Below are 19,494 nucleotides of genomic sequence, written 5' to 3'. Positions count from 1 at the left end.
TTCCTCTGTATATAAAGCCCATAACTAGAGTTGGTCAAAATAATTTGTTTCTGTGGAAAATTTAAAAAATATTCATAAAGAAAACATGAATGTTTTTGGATTTCAGCTGAAAAGTGGAAGGTTTAAATTTTCAGCCAAATATTTTGAGGTCTTGGCCACAAAGTTTTTGACATAAATTCAAAATTTTCCAGACAGCAAACACTTTTAGTGTAGCATTTCAGTGGTTAAAACCCCAGTTACCCATCAAAAGCAGTTGTGTTGGAAAATTTTCATCTAGCTGCATTGGCAACATGGCAAATTTAAAACTGCTGTGAATATTCACATGGGTCTCTTTCAGTGACATGGTTTTCCAGGGATCTTCCTTTTAATGAGTAACTGTGTCTCAGAGTATTTGACTACAAATAAATTCATTTGCATTTTTTCAGAACAAATTGCATTTATCTTGGCTTTTAAGGCATAAATCAAATATCTCAGGCAAATAAACTCATCAAATACTACCAACTTTAGCTAGCAAAATATGGATAATGATGCACATGTTTCAGATTTATGACCAACAGTGAAGGTTTGTTTTTTTATTATCTGGTTGAGGCTTTATAAAATGTAATATTGCCAGCCAACAAGTGGCAGGTATAGAGGTCTCAGTTCAGTTAGGGAATTTGACTAGATTACTTAGATGCCGAATTAGTGAATTAAAGGGATATGTAATTTTGGATCAGCTATGCAGATGTACAGTACCTTGCTTCTACTACAATATCCCCTCCAGTGACCTCATGGAATGGTGTGAACTGATGGACTTCTTGGACATCAACTTGCACAATTAAAGCCTCCTCACGGGAAGATTTGATTTTGTAATTGTAAGTAGTGGTTGCCCGGGAATACTTGTTATTCTTCAGAACGAAAAAGTGACAAACAGAAAGTTATTTAATTTAAATTCCGTGAATAGAATTCATAGATAGTAGGCTCAGAAAATACCACTTATACCATTCAATGTGACCCATTTGTTTGCAAGGTTACTCACTATACTATTCCCATTAACGTCTCATGTGAACTCTGCTTGCATATATACATAATGAAGTTCAATCCCATTGCTCATACTGCTAAGAATTTTAAAAGCATAAACTTTTCTTTCCTTAAATTTAAGCAACTGATCATTCTTTTGAGAGGGCAGAATTTTGTTCTGAACAGAGACAGCATGAGACATATGTACCCCTATTCTGAGGGCATAATGTGATACAGAGGCTTTGCAATGGTCAATACACATGAATACCATGCAGAAAGAAAATATAGATAATTAGATATAACAAGCCTGATTTGCCTTCCACTTAAAGTGGTATAAATCAGGAGCTAATGTAATTAAATGGGTGTAAAACCAATGCATGTGAGAGAAGAATCAGCCCCACAATGTGTTTAAATATAAATCCCTCTTACTTACTTCTCTGCAGGCTGGGCATTGGCAAGTATAGGCAGCACCAGTAAACATCTGAGCTCTTTCATCACAGCTGTTTAGGTCCTTGGATTTTGTCACATAGATTTGATTTGCTTTCCTATTTTCTTGAAACACATAGGTTGTATTGCAAACACCATCGATCCCAGCCTGCCAAAAATTAGAACCAATCAGCTCTCAGAGAATGCTTCTCTTGATGCAGAATTGCTGGATGCCTAACATGGAGCTCTACTTTGCTCTCACCATATTTAAAAAACATTCATATACTGTCAAAGGGCCAAAGCACTGACAACATTGAAAGCACATATTGAAAGCACAGACAAAATTCCCACGGAGTTCAGTTGGATAAAATTTTGGCTCAGTGAGATTTGTATCAATTTCCAGTTAGGGACTATGGAATAGGATATATAATTTGGAAAAATTAATAAATATGTGCTGAAATAATTTGATCAGTCAGACTTAAACTTCAAAAGCAAGAGCTTTTTGAGTTGCGGCTGATACTTTGCTCTTAAAAATCCCATTATACCTAATCTCCAGCTCATACATTCCTCTATTAGAGGCTTCAGAACAGCAGATAATCTGACACACAATGTGAGCAGCAATAATTATACATTAGTTAAGAATAGTGGAGTTTTAACTAGGGATTTTCTTGCATTAGAAGGTTTAACAGATGGTTACTTTAAAATTTTATATGTATAAGGTGTATTGGTTCTCTTCAGTCAGTGAACAGGACTTCTACTAATGTTAAAGGGAGATAAGTGGATGTATTTTTGGGGGGAATGGTTCATCTCCTGACTTTTCATTGTTAATGATAGCGTACAATCAGGGCCGGTGCAAGGATGTTCTGCGCACTAGGCAAAACTTCCACCTTGCGCCCCTCCCATGCCCCTGCCCTGAGGTGCCCCTTGCAGCAGCTCTCGACTCCCCAGCCTCTGCCCTGAGACACCCCCTCCCATCCCAACTCACCCCTGCACTGTGCACGAGCATGAGCACCCCGAGCACGCCATCGCTGCTTCACTTCTCTCGACTCCCAGGCTTGCGGCACCTAAGCTGATTGGCGCTGCAAGCCTGGGAGGAAGGAGGAGTGAAGCAGCTCACCCCAACCCACCTCCTCCCTGAGCACGCCATCACCGCTTCACTTCTCCCGCCTCCCAGGCTTGCGACGCCAATCAGCTTAGGCGCTGCAAGCCTGGAAGGCGGGAGAAGTGAAGCAGCCATGGCATGCTCGGGGAGCAGGTGGGGCAGGGGTGAGCTGGGGTGAGGAGTTCCCCTGCGTGCCGCCCTCCCTTCCTTACTTGCTGCAGGTGGCCCTCCCCGCGCCCCCCTGCCCCAGCTCCCTCCACCCAAAGATCTGGCCGCCGCGGTCGCTGACGAAGAAAATGGTGCCCCCCAATCCCAGTGCCCTAGGCGACTGCCTAGGTGGCCTAAATGGTTGCACTGGCCCTGTATACAATTAATCCAAGGACTTACTGGTACAGGACCTGATTTTGCAGACCTCAGTTAAAACTCCCATTAATTAAGTGATCTCTTGTAAGTCATTTATCACCTGATTTTTCATTCCTTAAATATCCCAACTCTTATTGACCTCACTGGGAGTTTAGAAGGCATAGGAAACAGAGTCACGCTCTGCAGCTGAGGTTCACCTTCTGTGTTTTGATGCCTATCTTCCTTTCTAAAGTTCTTTGAGATCCTCAGCGAAAGATGCCAAGGTTTACTAATCAATAAATGACTGAGTAAAATAATGAAAACTCAGAGAAGATTTCAGTAGCTAAACCCATATGTGTAGGTTGGCAACCGGACAATCACATGTAACCAATTCATTTAGAAATAATGAAGATGTGCAACTGGGCATTGCAAAATACTGCATAAGGATAAGTAAAGCTACAAGGTCTCAATATGGTGCTGCAGGTGGAACACATATTGTGAAAAATGTGAGATCCTGAAGCTCATTTCTGAACCTTATTCTGATCATATCAAGTAAATGAAAGTGGTTTGGTCTACATTTGCAATAAAAATATTTTGAAAGAACAATAATATCAGTGAAATGAAAACCAACCTCATCAATGTAAATATAGTTATGGAAAACTGAATTAATTTCAATCTGTATGTTGAATTTCAATGTGGGGTTACTTACAATGGCATTAAAACCCATAAAACAGTGGAAATTCCAACAGAACATCAAGTACAGCTGTAAATGCTATTATAATAACACATCATATGTACTATATTCCTTCCCAAATAGGAGCTAAAGGAGATTAAAGTATACATGATTTCTTAGAGACATCAAATTGCTATTATTTCTAGATGAAATGTTAATAATATGCTGAGGGCTTAAGCTTATTTTAATGTACTATTCACATTTTTTGTAGACTAACATTATAGCTTTCAGAGTGATTCCCTTTTTCCTTTTACCACCCAACAAGCCATGTTTTCTTAGTTTCTAGCGTTGTTAATGCACCCCTGAAATCATTTGATCAATTAGATTAAAAATCTATACACTTCTCTGGACCACTAAGGCACAGATCTACCAGTGGTGGTACAGAATAGATGAACAACTTTCCTCTAAGTCTAGATGTTGCTTATTAGTAAATAGACACTTAACACTGAATTCAGATAAATGAGTTAGAAGAACCAGAAGTGTATGCTTATTCAAATTACACCACAAACATAATTACCAAAGCGAAGTGCTCACCTCCTGCAAGTTATATGTATTCTGTGACTTCTTCAGGGTGAATTCCAGCGTATTCAGAAATCCTCGATAGACATTAAGACCATCATCGGAGAGAGCATCTGGAGCCATAAGATTTCCAACACGGCCATTGCTGTATTCAAATTTGACGGGGTTTCTAAGTTGTGCTGAAAGAGCCTGGGTCAATTTAGATGACCGTGCAAATTGATCTCTAGGCCAGATACCATTGTATTCTGCTACTTCAAGTGAATAAATCTGGAGAGAAGGGGAAATAGACTTCCTATTAACATTCTTCCATGAACTTTTTTCCTTAGGATTTTATGAAGCATTACCTCAAGATAAAGCCATGACAGGAACCTGCAGATGTGAAAAGTGGCTGAGTGGGATGTTTCCACACATACCATCCTTTGGCTCAATTTGCAAATCTGTCTGGACCAAAAGTTGGCCTGTGTGCAGAACTGAGCCAGAGAAGAGACACACTAAGCCCTATTCTACCACCAGAACTGTGGAAGACCTGCAGTAAATTGTGTGGAAAGTCAACGTTGCATGAAGCAGCATTAACTCTGGTGGCACTTGCTATGATCCCCCTAACTGAAGTCACAAAGCACAGCCAAGGGTAGAGCTAATAATGACATGGCTGCTGAGCTATTCTTAGAGTCACAATTAGTGTATGTGTGGGGGTGGGGGGGGAGGGACTAGAGAGCAGAGGGGAGGAATTGTTCCTCCCTATATGTTTTACTGGGGAACCTCGGGGTTGAAAGCTCAGATAGCTGCAGCTCTCTCTTCTTCACCTCATGTTGTAGCCCTGCTGCAATGCAAAATCCCACCCTCCAATGCACTGCCCCATCAGTGTGCTTATGCCCTATATGTTCAGTCTCCAGGGCACATTCAGGACTTGGGCTTTCAACCCAGCCTGCCAACATGGGTGAGAGTTATGCTGGTGGTTTTATGATGAAGATACTTGTCTACTGGGAAGGGGTCCGAGACAATTAATTTTGACTTTAATGTAGATATGAACAGTGGCCTATAAGTGAAAGGTTAATCTCCTGTGCTGTTCACTTCTCCAGAACCACGCTTTAAATTTAGCAGCATAAAAATAAACTTCCCTTATAGCTGAAAGGGCACGACATATTACATAACCAAAAAGAGACATTTCCTGTTGTCTTTCATTATATCCTATAAGAATACACAACAGCAGGTAGCTACTTCAGTTGGAATGTTCCTGCTCTTTTCAGGAACTTATTGGGACACAGCCGCTAGTCTTTCCTATATATAATTTAAATTTGCCAAGTGAAATCTTTTAAAAAGATGATTTTTCTTCCACATACATACAAGACTAAAGTCCAGAGCACTAAAGGGGTCTGTTTCAATACATTCATTGGAAGCACACACAGGCTTACATTAAAGGTCAAAATCATTTTCATATCATCAGAAATCTTTAGTAATTACTCAAAAGTATTAATGTCAGCATACAATAAAGGAATATAATCTCGGTGTAGCACAATATGACATTTTCCCACTGAAGCTAAAGAAACAGACAGAAAAAAATACATATGCCAGATATTGAATGACATCCAGCTTCTATAATATGTTTATTTTTGTTTGTTTGCTAGTTGCAAAATCAGTTGATTAAATAATCTTAGGTTGTATAGTTTGGGAACAATTGAATTGATCCAGTAATGAATTATTATGAATTTAAAATTACATTCTGTTGTCTCCCTGACCACAAAGCAGAAGAAATCCTTCAAGCCCAAGGTTGGCTTGAGCTGAGAATTACCTGGTAAAGTGCAAATGGAATATAGGGAACTGCATACAAAAATAACAGTGTCAGTTACATTCTGCCTGAGTAAGCAAAATATATGATGAAACTTAATTATTTCCCCAAAGCTTGGAAAAAAAAAAGTCAGGTAGGAAGATAATTTCAGCTTTCACATTGGATACATTTTCTTACCCTAATAAGACAAAGTTTTGGCCCAATACCACTGATTTCCACTTTACATTTTACTTTTATTCCAGCTCTTGCAAGTCCTCTCTCTGGAAGTCCACTGAGAAATACACTTTCAGAATCGTATGTGTAAACCTTGTTTTCTTTGAAATCAGGTTCTATAAAGAAACAATGCTCAGTAACCATCACAGAGAACCTATAGAATATATTTTAGTATACTTAGCTCCAAATAGAAATGATCAATTTGCTCATTTTGATATTACTTCTGAAGCACATTAGCAGTTGTAGAACTAAATTAAACGTTCCTACACCTTTCAGATTATATTTCAGTTGCACTCATTAGAATTATATAATCTGATAGGAAAAATACTTACGATAATTAAGATGCTGACTCCCTGAAAGAGAAAAAAAATAGAAGTTATGGCAAAGAATCATTTTACAATTTTTTTAATAAAAAAGTACTGTCCACATTTTTATCTCAACCTCTGAAGCACATACTGCATAATACTTTCTAGTTAATTCTGTTAATTTTTAAACACAGATTTTTATTCTGAAGTCAGAATATATCCAAAATTTTCCTTCCCTCGAAAATGGAGAATTTGCTATCAGGTTTTCTTATCCATTTATGCAACTTCGAAGTTTATATTTATAAATGAACAACAATTAGTCTCTCAAGCCTTATTCAAAAAAGTCTCTGCTATAAACCTATCCAGACAGATAACATACTTACTTACCCACAAGGGTTAAAGTCAGAGCTAGAATTAAGTCCCTCATTATGAAGGATACAGCTAAAAGTGAAGGTGCCAGGTTCTCTTTTATAAAGACATAGTGTATCACATGATCATCAAAGTGATGTTCCAAAATAAATAAGCATATTTCAGAATCAGTATTGATCAATCAAAAAACAAACATTTCTTGGGGTAGGAATGCTGTTAATGCAAATCTATTGGATAATTTAGACCAAATGTATTTTTTCTATGAAATATGGAATCTATTTCTGATATTTCTTGTTTTCGCCCTTTTTTTCCATTTCTCCACACACCTTTATACAATAATTCAACAATTGGCAATAAATATTTGGGCTTACTTTAAAAACAGCAGAGCCAGATTCACAGCTGATGTAACTCAGCCTAGCTCCATTGAATTCAGTGAAGTCATGATGATTTATACCTCCTGCATATCTAGACCACAAGCTCTTTGAGACATACATCAGTTTTTCAAAGTGACATAGTCTTAAAGGAGGATTTGTGCATGATTTAATCTTCCAGTGACTGCGATTTGTGCATGTTGCTTTAGGTCACAATCCTGCAGAGAAAACCATGCAAATGCAGAGCCCCACTGAAGTCAGTGAGGCTCAATGACTGTGCATGGCTCCCACTGCAGTTCTCTTTGCAGGAATGAGGTCTTATTACAGACTTGTGTGAAGCTATCTGGGGAGAGCTATCTATTGTGTGTATCAATCTCAAATAAATGGGCTGGCCATTTAGGTCAATGGCATTACTCTAGCTTTACACCATAAAAGTGAGAGGAAAATTCACCATTTTCATGGGAGCACAGAATCACAGGGTTTAGAGGAATCTTGAGAGGTCGTCAAGTCCATATCCCTCTGCTGAGACAGGACTGTGTTTACCTAGACAAGTGAACCTATTTTGCTGTGATATCTTAAGAAAAGGCAGTGGGTAAAATTTTCAAAAACACCCGTGTGGGTTAGGTGCATTACATCCCATTGACTTTGAAAGGAATGGCCACTAAATCACGTGGGTGATTTTTGAAAATGTTACCCACAACCTTGCACTCCTCTTATATAACTTTTTGATGCCCAGCTTCCTGTAATAATGACAATTATTTTAATCTTCCTTTGGAAAAAGTTCACAATATGTTGCAAATCCTATTTCTCCCAAAATTAAGAGAACCTCAGTTATGCACATTTTGAATGAGCTTATGTCCATTTTGAATATAACCTTCCCTTAAGTGAAAATGTTTTATGTAAATTACATATCAAGTAAAAGACATAATTTTCAAGTAGCTGGGTGCAAAGGTTGTTATGCGGAGAGGGGAGGAGAACTCAAAATGTACGTCTAGTATTTTTCTTTGAGGCTGTGAAAGTTAAAAAAAAGTGCTTGCAAGATAGATTCACATGCAGGCAGCTAAAATACAGCAGCTAAAAAGAAGAAAAAGATTTCCATAGGCTGCTACTTCATTAAGAATAAGAAGAATAAAAAATGGTGCTGGATTTTTAAGACTGATTCTGGGCCTAAAAATCTATTCTGTGGAGGGCCCATTGACTAGTTCCCTCTTTACCATAATGATACTGTACATTTACTTGAGTATTGCTACCCAAATGAGGGAATAACATACTAGAGCTGTGCCAGTGCATCTGAGGAGGAGTCTTTCGGTGGAGTGCATGGAGCAGTCAACTATGTAGAATAACCTGACATAAATGTGCCGTGCACAGTCATCAGTGGACAATCGTGCTTAGTCATGGCAACACCAGTTACTCTGTAGATGGCACCGAGGCGCACAGATGGAGCAGCTACTGTACATCACTTTTGGAGTTGAACTGATAATCAATAACAGAAACCAGTGGCAGAAAAAATAAGTAGGATGAGGGCAAACTCATCTGGGGATCCTTATTATTGATGCTGCTAGAAGTCCTGGAAATCCTAAATTCACACCTGCCTTCCATAAAACAAAAATGTATACACCCAAATATCCCCAAATATCCCCATTCCTGGAAATCCTGCTGTTCTCTAGTAAAAAATAAAAAAAAAGAAAATATCTCCTTCTATTGAAACATGTTAAAATTTGCAAGATATATATGAGTTGTTATGCCAGATCCATATTTAAGTCGTTGGTTCGGTGCCAGTTTGGATGATAGAATACTGCTTTACTGAATAATCAAGATCAACTGGGTTTTCCTTAACATTTTCTCTTCAGAAACATGTTTCCCATCTTGTGGCTATCTGATGAGATCACAGTGTTTTCAGGTGATAGGAGTTCAGTGGCATCCATTTGCAGGTAGTACGTATATTGCTATAAGTGGTTTTAATAAGAGAGGGATTTCAATGGAGTTACACCACTGTAAAACTGGAGGGACACAGTGGTGAATTCGGCCCATAGTGTGCATCAGTAGCTTCCAACTTTGAAATTGGAATTGTCATTTGGTCTTATTAACTGCTATCAACTCAGCCTGAAATTTTCAGTGGGGAGTTCGATGCCCAACTGTCATTGACTTTCAATAGGGGATGGACACCTACTTCCTTTGAAAATGTCAGCCTAAAAGAATGTCCCATTCTGTCTTTCAAAGTACCACCATCTTTCCCAACTCATATGATCCGTCCACTTGGTGTTTTCCAATCAAAGATGTAATCTGCATAATGTGGGGAAAGAAATAGAAAGTTTGCATGTCTCTAAGTAAAATGCTACAAAAATATATTAAAGAGATGACAGTGAATAACCCAGGAAGATCTTTGAGCCCTAAAGTTCTAATATCAAATGTGTAAATGAGTATTCTCTCATTAACTTTCTTTTAGGAAATCCTAATTTAATTTCAGTCTGATTTGGTTACTACTAATGAGAAAAGTGTGAGAGACATGAAACATTCACTGACTATATTGTTTTCTTACCCCTTTACCTTTTGTTGACTAGGGCATTAAGTGTACAATGGTGACTGCTGGAAGTATTTGATAAAGTGCAGGGCTATTACTAATGAAGGAAATGCTTATTTTTTTTGCAGCCACATTATAAAAGTGTCTGTATGTATAGTGGCAACATAATATTTTCTGAGTGGTAACATCAGAATTCTGCTGCTTCCATTACTGTTCTTTCATTCTACTGTAATCAGTGATATAGCTCAATGATATAGCTGACCGCTGCAGTCATATTGTGCCATCATGATGAACTGGCCAGGCTTGCATAGTACAAAATATTGAAACACTCTAAGCAAGACTATTAATGTGAAACTATTAACACAGTATTGGAACAATATGTAAGAGGCACTCATACATTTTTATATGGTGCTATAAGATGTTTCTATTTTAACAATAGGTTTTATAGTTCAGATAGTCTTGTTCTAGCATTACTTTAGTGATGGGTGAACCTTAAAAGGATTAAAGTTTGTGATCAGCTTGTATAAGCACCCCAAATTTGGATGCTTAAAGGTATGTCTACACTGCAATCAGAAGATCTGATTGCAGCACACATAGATATCCCTGATATAGTCCTGCCCTTCGAGGGCCTGGGTACATACTCAAGTGGCCGCCACACGTGCTGCCGCCACACGTGCTGCTGCAGTTTCACTGCTATTGTTATTCAAGCTTGCTTTGATTTAGCTAGATCAAAGCCATCTCAGGTATGTCTCATGTGCTGAAATCACACCTCCTGATTGCAGAAGAGGGACATCCTGAGATAACTGAATCTCCAGAGTATCTCTGTGTTCCATTCATCACCAGTTCCTGCAAAATTTCCTTCCTACCTCACCATAGCTGCTGAATCCCCACCAGCCGAGTTTGTTTTCCTGGGTGTCAGGAAGAAAAAGGTACAGAAATTTGTTACACCTTTCGTTCTTTTCAAGGGGGAGCCTGGTGGACCATTCCTCACCCTACACAAATTCACTGGTTACCTGAAAGACAGCCCTAGAATTTTGCCACTGACTTTGAGGGGAGTAGCATCTAGCATTTCCCCAAAACATCAAGGTCAGAAGAGATAAACAACCTACCACTTTAAGAAATCAGAGGAAAAGGAAAATACAAGTAATGAGCGCCACTGAAATACACCTAAAATAAATACAACTGAAAACCCCCCGACAGTAACCAGCTAGTGGGTGCATACTTTCATGACAGAGGAAGGAATTTGCAGTCTGGTCACAGACTTCATTTGCAAACTACAAAGATATTGCTAGAATATAAACAATAAGCAAAACACGATTTTTAAAATGATGGGAAGGCAAGTGAGAGAAGTTCACAATGCTACTATTCTATGCCATTTCCACAGCAACACATGTAATAAGGACTATGATGTGCACTATTTCAATATGTGGGGGTGGGGAGAGTTCCAGAGAGCATGATGGCAGCGTATACTTACAAGGGCTGTAGCATGATAAGGGAGGATGCTTTGAATGTACAGGTACGTGCACCATAAATAAAATATGAATACAGGCTAATTAACCCAATTAGAACTATTGCTTCCACGCTGCCATTGTCTGTCATAACAGATTCTACTCAGGTAACAGACTCTTATTATCTGCTGTTGGACTGCTGCTGAAAGCCATGCACTTTCCTTGTTCTGTATTTATTTTGTTGAATTATGGCGCAGTGATGCCATTTTCATCCTGCTAATATATTGCCTAACAACAAAGAAGGGATTAGCAAAACAGCTCCCAAGCAACCACTGTAGGTTAAAATGGATGCAATCGGGTGGCTAAGATTTTTGCCTTCAAATTGTACACAGCTTCTATAGTTGGAGAAAGGTTAAAATGACCAAACAAATCATATCGAACATTCAGTCACTGAGAAATTTAAAAAAATATTCAATAGCCAGTGTTTCAGTGTGGCTTACAAGACAATGTTTTGTACTTCCTCTACTGGCTCTGGGGCAGTGGATAACTAACAATGAATCTTCTCTAGTTTGGGCCAGGCTGCCAGATGCTAATTGTCCAGCATTCACCTAGGGAATTTGCTATATCAGCTTGCTTTAAAAGTTTCTTTTGTTGTTCTAAAACAACAAAAACCCTGACAATTCAGTCCAATGTACTAGAGATAAGGCTGCAGGCCCAATTTCCTATCGTGTTACTCCAGTTTCATACTGGTTAGCACCACTGATTTCAGTGGAGTCATACCCATGGGACCAGACACAGTGTCTTCACAATGACATCGATGGCAAAATTATTTATGATTTCTGTCTTTCTTTTGGACTATGCAGAAGTTAAAAGGAGGCATCTATCCAAAGCCCACAGTGGAGCTGGTTGGAACATTTTCAATGAAATGGTTTTTCATTGAACTGTATTGTTTCGTTGAAGCTGAAATCTTTCATGGAGATATACTAGTGTCAATGATCGTTTCAACAGGAAAGCTTCTGAGGTCCAGGGTGGACTCTTCAGTCATTTTCACAGAGAGAGAGAGAGAGAGAGCACGAGCCCTGAATCAAACCCCAGCCTTTTCGAAAACAGAGGTTTGAACACAATTGTCACCAAATTGTTTGAAAGGCTTTGTTTTCATAAATAAATTTCAAAATCTCAAATGTTGTCAATGAATTGCATTTTCCTCCAGCCAGCTCTAGTCCACAGCTCCCCTGACAACAGCCATAAGAACAAATTATATGAACCCCACAAGAGCCAACAAAAAACTCTACCGCTCACAGAATGCCTACCTCAGAACAAAATTATATTTCATTTGATTTTTGAGCTTCTACAATGGGATTAAAGATTAAAAACGAGGAAAATGTTTTTTGAAAAAAGGCAAATTATTAAATTAGCTATAATTATGGAAATTATATATCTACAGAAATGGAAAGCACTGATTCATCATCCTCATCACACTCATCAGCTGTCAGGCTAATTACTTGGCTTTTGCTTTCTTTTTTTTTTTTACTTGATGCAGTGCTTGGATAGGGAAAATGTCAGTCAGCTTGATGTTAGTCGGGTCACAGCTGAGTGCTAGCAGATATCTGCTATAAGTTCATCTTGCCCTAATTCAGACTTCTTGGTCAGTTAGCTCTTAATTTCTGTGGCATTGGTATGCAGACACAACATCAAGTAGTACTGAAATTTAGCCTTTGCATGAAAATGTGTCTTCACTTAACTTACCTTGGTGAGGAAACAGTGTCTGTACAAACAGGATACTCCAGAGATACAAACAGTTAGTGTACCTAGCTTTCAAACACTGTTCTTGTATAAGGGCCACTGCATGTGGTTGTATTCCTGGTTATGGTCACAGTGGACAATAAGGAGAGAAATGCCAGTATAATATTTTGTTCTGATATACTTTGACTGGATAGATAATGTGTTGATGCTCAATTATGGCTGCTAGCACCATCACCCCAGTCGGTATGTATGTATAGGATTGTGGAGGTATTCTGTCTACCTTAACAATAAGGCACACAGAATGTATCTGGGATCATCAGAAGAGTACATGCCAGAATGGCCATTTTTATAACCATTCACAAGAGGTTCTCTGGGCCCTACACATTGACTATAATCTAAGAGCCATTGTAGAAGGCAGCCCATGTTCCTCCATAATCTACCACCTTCATGAAGTTGCAGAATGTGAATCTCTCTTGTGCTCTGAGAGCACAAGGACTGAGACCTCTGCAGAAGTGCTTAAGGAAAAGGGGAATTCTTCATTCACCCTCTCTCTCCTTCATTATATCCCATGCCAGACCACCTATAATCTGGCTCTAGCCTTTAAGCTCTCCTGGGAAAAGATTTGATTTAATGTGTTTTTAAAAGCATTGTGTACACTTATGGTACTATCCAGATAAATACTAATTAATAATTACATTTATGTTGTGGTTCCATACAAAATGTGCTAAGCACTTTCCAAATGCAGAGGAATCCATTGCCACTACTCCGAAGAGCCTACAAAAATGATAGTATTTCTCAGGCAAGGTGTTTGCAGATGTCTTTGTTTTCTAGACCATGGGTTTGATTCTCTATTCAGTTATGCTATAAAACCAGTGTAACAGAATGGTGAATCAGGCTCATCCAGTTGCCATAAAATAGTAAGAACATTCCTGTATTATTGACAGCTAAAGAAGTTAATGATAACAGGTTATAAATTCAATAAAAACCCACTTAGGGGCAGAACGAATGAAGAGCATGATGCCTTACCACTAGGTCACTGTGACATCAGGTCATAGGCCAGATAAGATAAGCAGTTTATAACTCCCAAGAAAGAAACACTTTTCTGCCAATACAAATAATAGACATTGACTTTACCCTCAAAAAATGCAAAATCACCTATCAGTATTTGATCAACGACTTTGACGTTGAAAGACCCAGAGATCTAGTCACAGGAAAACAAGAAAGCAATGCAGACTAACACAGTTTCGTTTAAAAATTAATCTGATGGCTAATTCAATAATTAATCTGATGGCTAATTAAGTAATGAATTAAATACCTTATATTTCATTAATTAGGAAGAACTTTGTTACACTTATAAAATGGATATTTCTGCTATATTTTAAATGGCTCAGTATTCCTTTTTCTGTTTTATATAATTTCACATTAGAATGTAGAAGTGACATTCATATATATTAACCAAGCAACTTAAACCCACCTGGACATGAGGTATAGCCCTAAAGCCTTGAATTGTAATTGACCATGGATGTACTGTATGCACAGGCTAGTTCTGGATTCTGAGTTTCCTGGCAATGTTCAGTGATATCACAAAAAGAGTACTACTTGTAAACCATTTGGGAAAAATTTACCCTTGGTTCTAATTCATGGATTCACCTGGGGCAGAGATCATCAAGGATGAATTTGATCTGTGTTTGTGAGAGAAGGGCCTAAATAACCTCCCCAAATCTATCTGTTTTGGAATCAGGACTGAAATCCAGATTTGCATTTCACAGTTGCCTCTGGCTGAAATTTTTCATATCTTGTGTCCTGGCCCTTTTACTTTCCTCTTATACTGCAGAGCATTTCTTGTTCATTAGAGTGAATACCACAGAACAATGCTGCGTATTTGTAGAAAAGATTTTCCTTTCCTACAGGACAGGAGAACTTTTACGTAGCCAGCACAGTATCTTTCCCCCCATACAGTATGTTGCACGCAGAATGTATTTTTGCATGTACATTGAGTGGTCTAGTCACTTGAATTGTATTTGCACGTTCCCATCCTAGTTTATGCATATGTAAAAGATAAGGGTCCAGATTCTGGCAGCCTTGTCCACAAAGCTCAATCCAACTCCTACTGAAGTGAATGGAGTTGTTTCATTCACTTTAAAGGGAGTAGATCAAGCACATACTGAGCAGTACCTTACTCCTTGAGAAGTTAAAAACTTTAATAGGAGTGCTCTAGGAATAAAATACTACTCAATCTGAGTAGGGCTGGCAGCATCTGGCCCTAACTCACAAAGCATTTCAACACGTTTTTACAGGCCCCTTAATGCTGTATTTATTTCAGCAGCCATCCAGTTTCTTAGTTTTTCGTACATAGTTGCTGTAATGTGTAAATTCATTTCATTTTTCTCATCTCTGGGGAAAGCAGTAGCAGGATTACGCTTTTCATGGCCTTTTTAGAAAAAATACTGGGAAAGCAACTTCTGAATTGTTCTGTAGCAGTTCCTGCACTGATCAATAAATAACAATATTCATTCTTGAAATCAAAGTGTGACATAATGACCAACTGAACAATTCTATATGGCCTGTAGTGGAATAAAAGAAACCCTGCCATATAAGGGTTATACTCTTTATGCACTTTGCCTTTTCTTTCACCTTTGACAATAGGTATCTATTGTCTATTGTATGAATCAGTCAATGAGCTGGAGTTTCAGCTGAGGTAACTTGGCAGAGCTCATCAAAGTTTATGGACTTATGCAGATTTACTGCAATTGACTATCTAGCCCAGTATTTCTAATCTCCCACTCAGGATGATCTTGGTTTATGTAATTTATTTTAATTACTTTTTTTTGGTAGGATCTATACCAATCAGCTGAGATCCCCATGATTGGGAAATTAGAAATATCATGCATATAATCTAGATACCAAGTTACAAAAGACAAAGATGGGAAATACAAAAAGCCTAAATATCTTCCATTACATTCTTGTTGGATTCATAATTTCTTTCCCAGAATCTTTGGACATTGTGACATTAAAAACAAAGAATGCAAGAACCAAAAGAAATCAGAGATTTGACATCTCACTCATTTTAAGCTAGATCCTGAATTCCTCATGTTTTATAATAAATTTGATCTGAGGACTTCCAGATTTTTCAGTGGTTGATTTTCATCTGTTATGAATGATGACGCAGCATGCATGAAAAAACAAAGTCCTCATACCCAATAAAACTACTCACATTTATGCTTTCCTTTGTGAAAAGATAAAACATTGAATTTTCCATCTCCACTCCACTCACAAAATATGCAGTATATCAAAAGTACTCTTTAATATCTAGTAAGCACTATTTCAATAAAATTATAAAGACATCTTGATATGGATACTGTTCTGCTGACCCTCTGAGCTCTCTCATTACCTGATTCTCTAGTGATAATACTATTGTTCCATAGACTATTGGCCACTGTCTCACAAGACTCTTGTTGGAGTAGAATTGGCGATACTATTAAGATCAGTAAGAGTTTTACTAAAATTTGGTTTTCATGTGAAAAAAGATGAATTTTATCAATGGGGCTGTAACTCCAGAGACCTAAACACGCTGCTGGAAATCCATCAACATGTAGGATTGAGAACAGTTGTTTTGCTAGCTTTCTGCTACTAGTGCCTAGCTCATTGTTCTGGTAGCTTTATGTGGTATTTTGGTGGTGCTTATTACTAAACCTGGAATCAGGAGAAGTTCAGATGTCACGTAGAAGCCCGGAGTTGATACAATATAATTCAGTAACTTACTTTCAGTGTCCTCCTTCCAGCCAATCCACAAAGAAATGCAGCTGTAAGAAGCATTGGAGGGGTCTGATAAATCTCATCTTCCAGAAATAAAAGTTTCTGCTGGTAACAACAAAGTGAAATTCAAATATGAGACATGCAGCTCAAAAAAAAATATGCTTCATGTGAAAGCACATCGGCAACTCCACCTATAAATTCCCACTTACCCAATGCATTGGGAAATGTATAGAAAGTGATGAAAGGGAGTTGTGGTAGTGCATGCACCAATACTTAGTCAATGTCTGAAGAATAAATAAAACTAACTAGAGACCTGCAAGTTAGTGGTCAATGGACTCTAAAAACATAAAACTGTACATACTGCCACTGACTGTGATTCAGCCTTAGCTGCTAGATGATAGTTACTGGAGCATCAAGGGAAACTAGCATAGCTGAAATGTATAGTGTATTGAAATGAACAATATTCCACACATTTCTAAGCTTCTCAACACAAAGATTTTGTACTATTCTTGGACCTGTGCTGCTACCCCACTTTGTCCCAGAAGATATAGAGAGCAGGGAGCAGGCCTGCTGGCCACTAACTAAAGACTTGCTGACAACTTCCTGAAGAGGTGGAAAATTAGGCTAGTGTACACCTAGATCAATTTGGGAAGGAACAAGATGGTGCTAAGGATCACCCCAGGAACTGAAAAGGAGGAGATGATGTACCTGAGGCATAGTAGGGAGAGGGGTTGTACTAGTGATGATTGAGAGAAGATGATTGTATGTGTGTGTGTATGGGGCGGGGGGCAAGGACTAGCCAGGGGAATTGTGTGGAATGATTGGTGCAAATATTTGGATAATTTGGATAAGATTTAGATAAGCAACCAGACTTTTTAATTCTTATTCAGCCCAAACTCTGAACCTTTGACGATTTGCCAATCCCCGATTTTGAGGGTTAGCTGGAGATCACCTACGATTCTAAAGGTCACAGAAGTGTGCTGCTAAGTAGGCATTCAGGAAAGTGGGGAAAATTCCCTTGGTATAGTTTTTTTTGGGTTCAGAGAGAGAAGATTCCAGAGTTCCATTCTGAGCTCACTATGCCATTGCTGGGCCCAGCATTTTACCTCTGGTGCCATTCATTTTGCTCTAAAGCCCTGCAAAATCTTGGGTCCTAGACCAGTGTATTTGTCCCACAGATGATGTTTTATTGGAAATCCCTTAATGAAGAATCAGTACCATGGGCCATGTTCAAGAAAGATGAAGGCTAGTGGGATAATCAGAGAAATACAGAGGGCTTGGCTTCTTTAGCAAAACACAAGTTGAGAGAGGATCTGACTGCTCTTTATAACTACATCAGGGGCATAAACACCAGGGAGGAAGAACTATTTAAGGACAATGTCAGCACAAGAACAAATGGTTATAATATGACTATGAATAAATTTAAACTGAAAATTAGATGGCTTCTAACCACCAGAGAAGTGAGGTTCTGGAACAACTTTCCAATAGGAGTAGTGAGGTAAAACTACCTGACTTGTTTTAAAATAGAGCTTTACAGTTATGAATAGGATTCTATGACAGCGTTAACTATGATAGTAGGGGACTGGACTCAATCACTCAGGAGGTTCTGTCCAGTTTTATGTAGGTTTGGATTTAGTTAGACAGACTGCAACAAGGGAATAGTCAAGAGGGAAAAGAAAAGCACATCAAAGGAAGGAGTGAGCAGGACCTGATAATCCTAATGAGCATCCACTATAGCCTCGTGGGGTGACAGGTCAGGGGTTGTCTCTGGTCCTCACACTTGTTTCCTTTTCTAGTTTGGTTTATTTGGCTTTGGTGACTGTACTGGGCTTTTGGTCAAAAGTGAAGTAACCTGGAAGAGGTGAAAGCACAAAGTCAAATGCTGCTTCCAATGGAAGCACCAAAAGAAAATGTCCCCAAAAATGTTTCCCTTGTCTCTTAAATAGGCTGTTCCATGATCTTCCAGTAGTTTCTACCTTCTAGTAGTTTCCATTATTGCATGGTTGGCTAGATTGTACCAGATAAGCACTTACATAAGGAATGGGTGGATCTACTTGGTCCAGATAAAGATGCGGCGAGATTAATCCATCCCTGAGCTCCTGCGGGCAGACCATTCCGCTGACCAGGGCAAATGGGGTTTTACTCCTTCCCCATCCTCTTTGGGCTGGTGTCCCCTTCTTGACTCCTCCACATGCCCTGTCAACAACTGGGGAAAGACTGCTCCAAACTTCCATGTGAATTTGTTTACAGTTCTGGTCTTGGAATTTAAGTTTAACAAATTAAAATTATTTGAATACAAGAATTTGACTGTTTTTCACGTATTTCCACTTATTTTATTGGCATCTGAATAAAACATATGAGCAAGTCACTGGAAACTTGCTACACTGTTCACCTCCGAAACTCTCAGGTCCAGAATAGATTCTAAAAATCAGAAAGCAGCTACAGTTCAGCACTATACAGTGAGAGATTGAGCGCATGAGACAGTGTGAGAGAACAGCACGTGTACATTAGAAAACAGTCCAAGGATCTGATTCACTTGGTGCAGGATACAAGTAGCTTCACTGGGAATAATTTATATCCTGTGGTGCGAAGATAGGTCTCCAAAGAGCCTAAACAGGAAAAAAAAACACAGAATGCTCTCTATATACAGCAAGTGGCTCACATCTTGCAAATTAAAATTGCTATGTGCTTTCAAAGTACAAGAGGTAACAGCACTAAAGTATATATGTATACGGCAGGTTAACAGGGGAGCTATTTCATCCCAAGTTTCTTCAGCTTTCTTGTGTCATTAGGCAAGAAGTCTTCAGCAACAGTTTATACTAACCTCATTACAGACCATGCAATCTTGGGGACAGCTTTCT

At 38.6% G+C, this 19,494-nt stretch overlaps 1 protein-coding gene across 1 annotated transcript in view; it reads right to left on the bottom strand.

Moving 5' to 3' along the window:
- Nucleotides 1-17,755, bottom strand: part of LOC115656779 (vitellogenin-1-like) — a 56,312-nt gene extending 38,557 nt beyond the window's left edge. Inside the window, exons 1-7 of the mRNA XM_030573928.1 lie at nucleotides 17,740-17,755; nucleotides 16,640-16,702; nucleotides 6,453-6,473; nucleotides 6,085-6,236; nucleotides 4,137-4,388; nucleotides 1,433-1,594; nucleotides 736-887 (exon numbers count right to left, since the gene is read on the bottom strand). Coding sequence (XP_030429788.1) covers nucleotides 736-887; nucleotides 1,433-1,594; nucleotides 4,137-4,388; nucleotides 6,085-6,236; nucleotides 6,453-6,473; nucleotides 16,640-16,702; nucleotides 17,740-17,755 — 818 coding nt within the window. The remainder of the gene's footprint in view (nucleotides 1-735; nucleotides 888-1,432; nucleotides 1,595-4,136; nucleotides 4,389-6,084; nucleotides 6,237-6,452; nucleotides 6,474-16,639; nucleotides 16,703-17,739) is intronic.
- Nucleotides 17,756-19,494: the final 1,739 nt, after the last annotated feature.

The sequence above is a fragment of the Gopherus evgoodei genome, chromosome 8 (genome assembly GCF_007399415.2).
Source record: "Gopherus evgoodei ecotype Sinaloan lineage chromosome 8, rGopEvg1_v1.p, whole genome shotgun sequence".
NCBI lineage: Eukaryota > Metazoa > Chordata > Testudines > Testudinidae > Gopherus > Gopherus evgoodei.
Note: the sequence above shows the minus strand (reverse complement) of the source record. Positions and strands in the feature narration are given on the sequence as shown.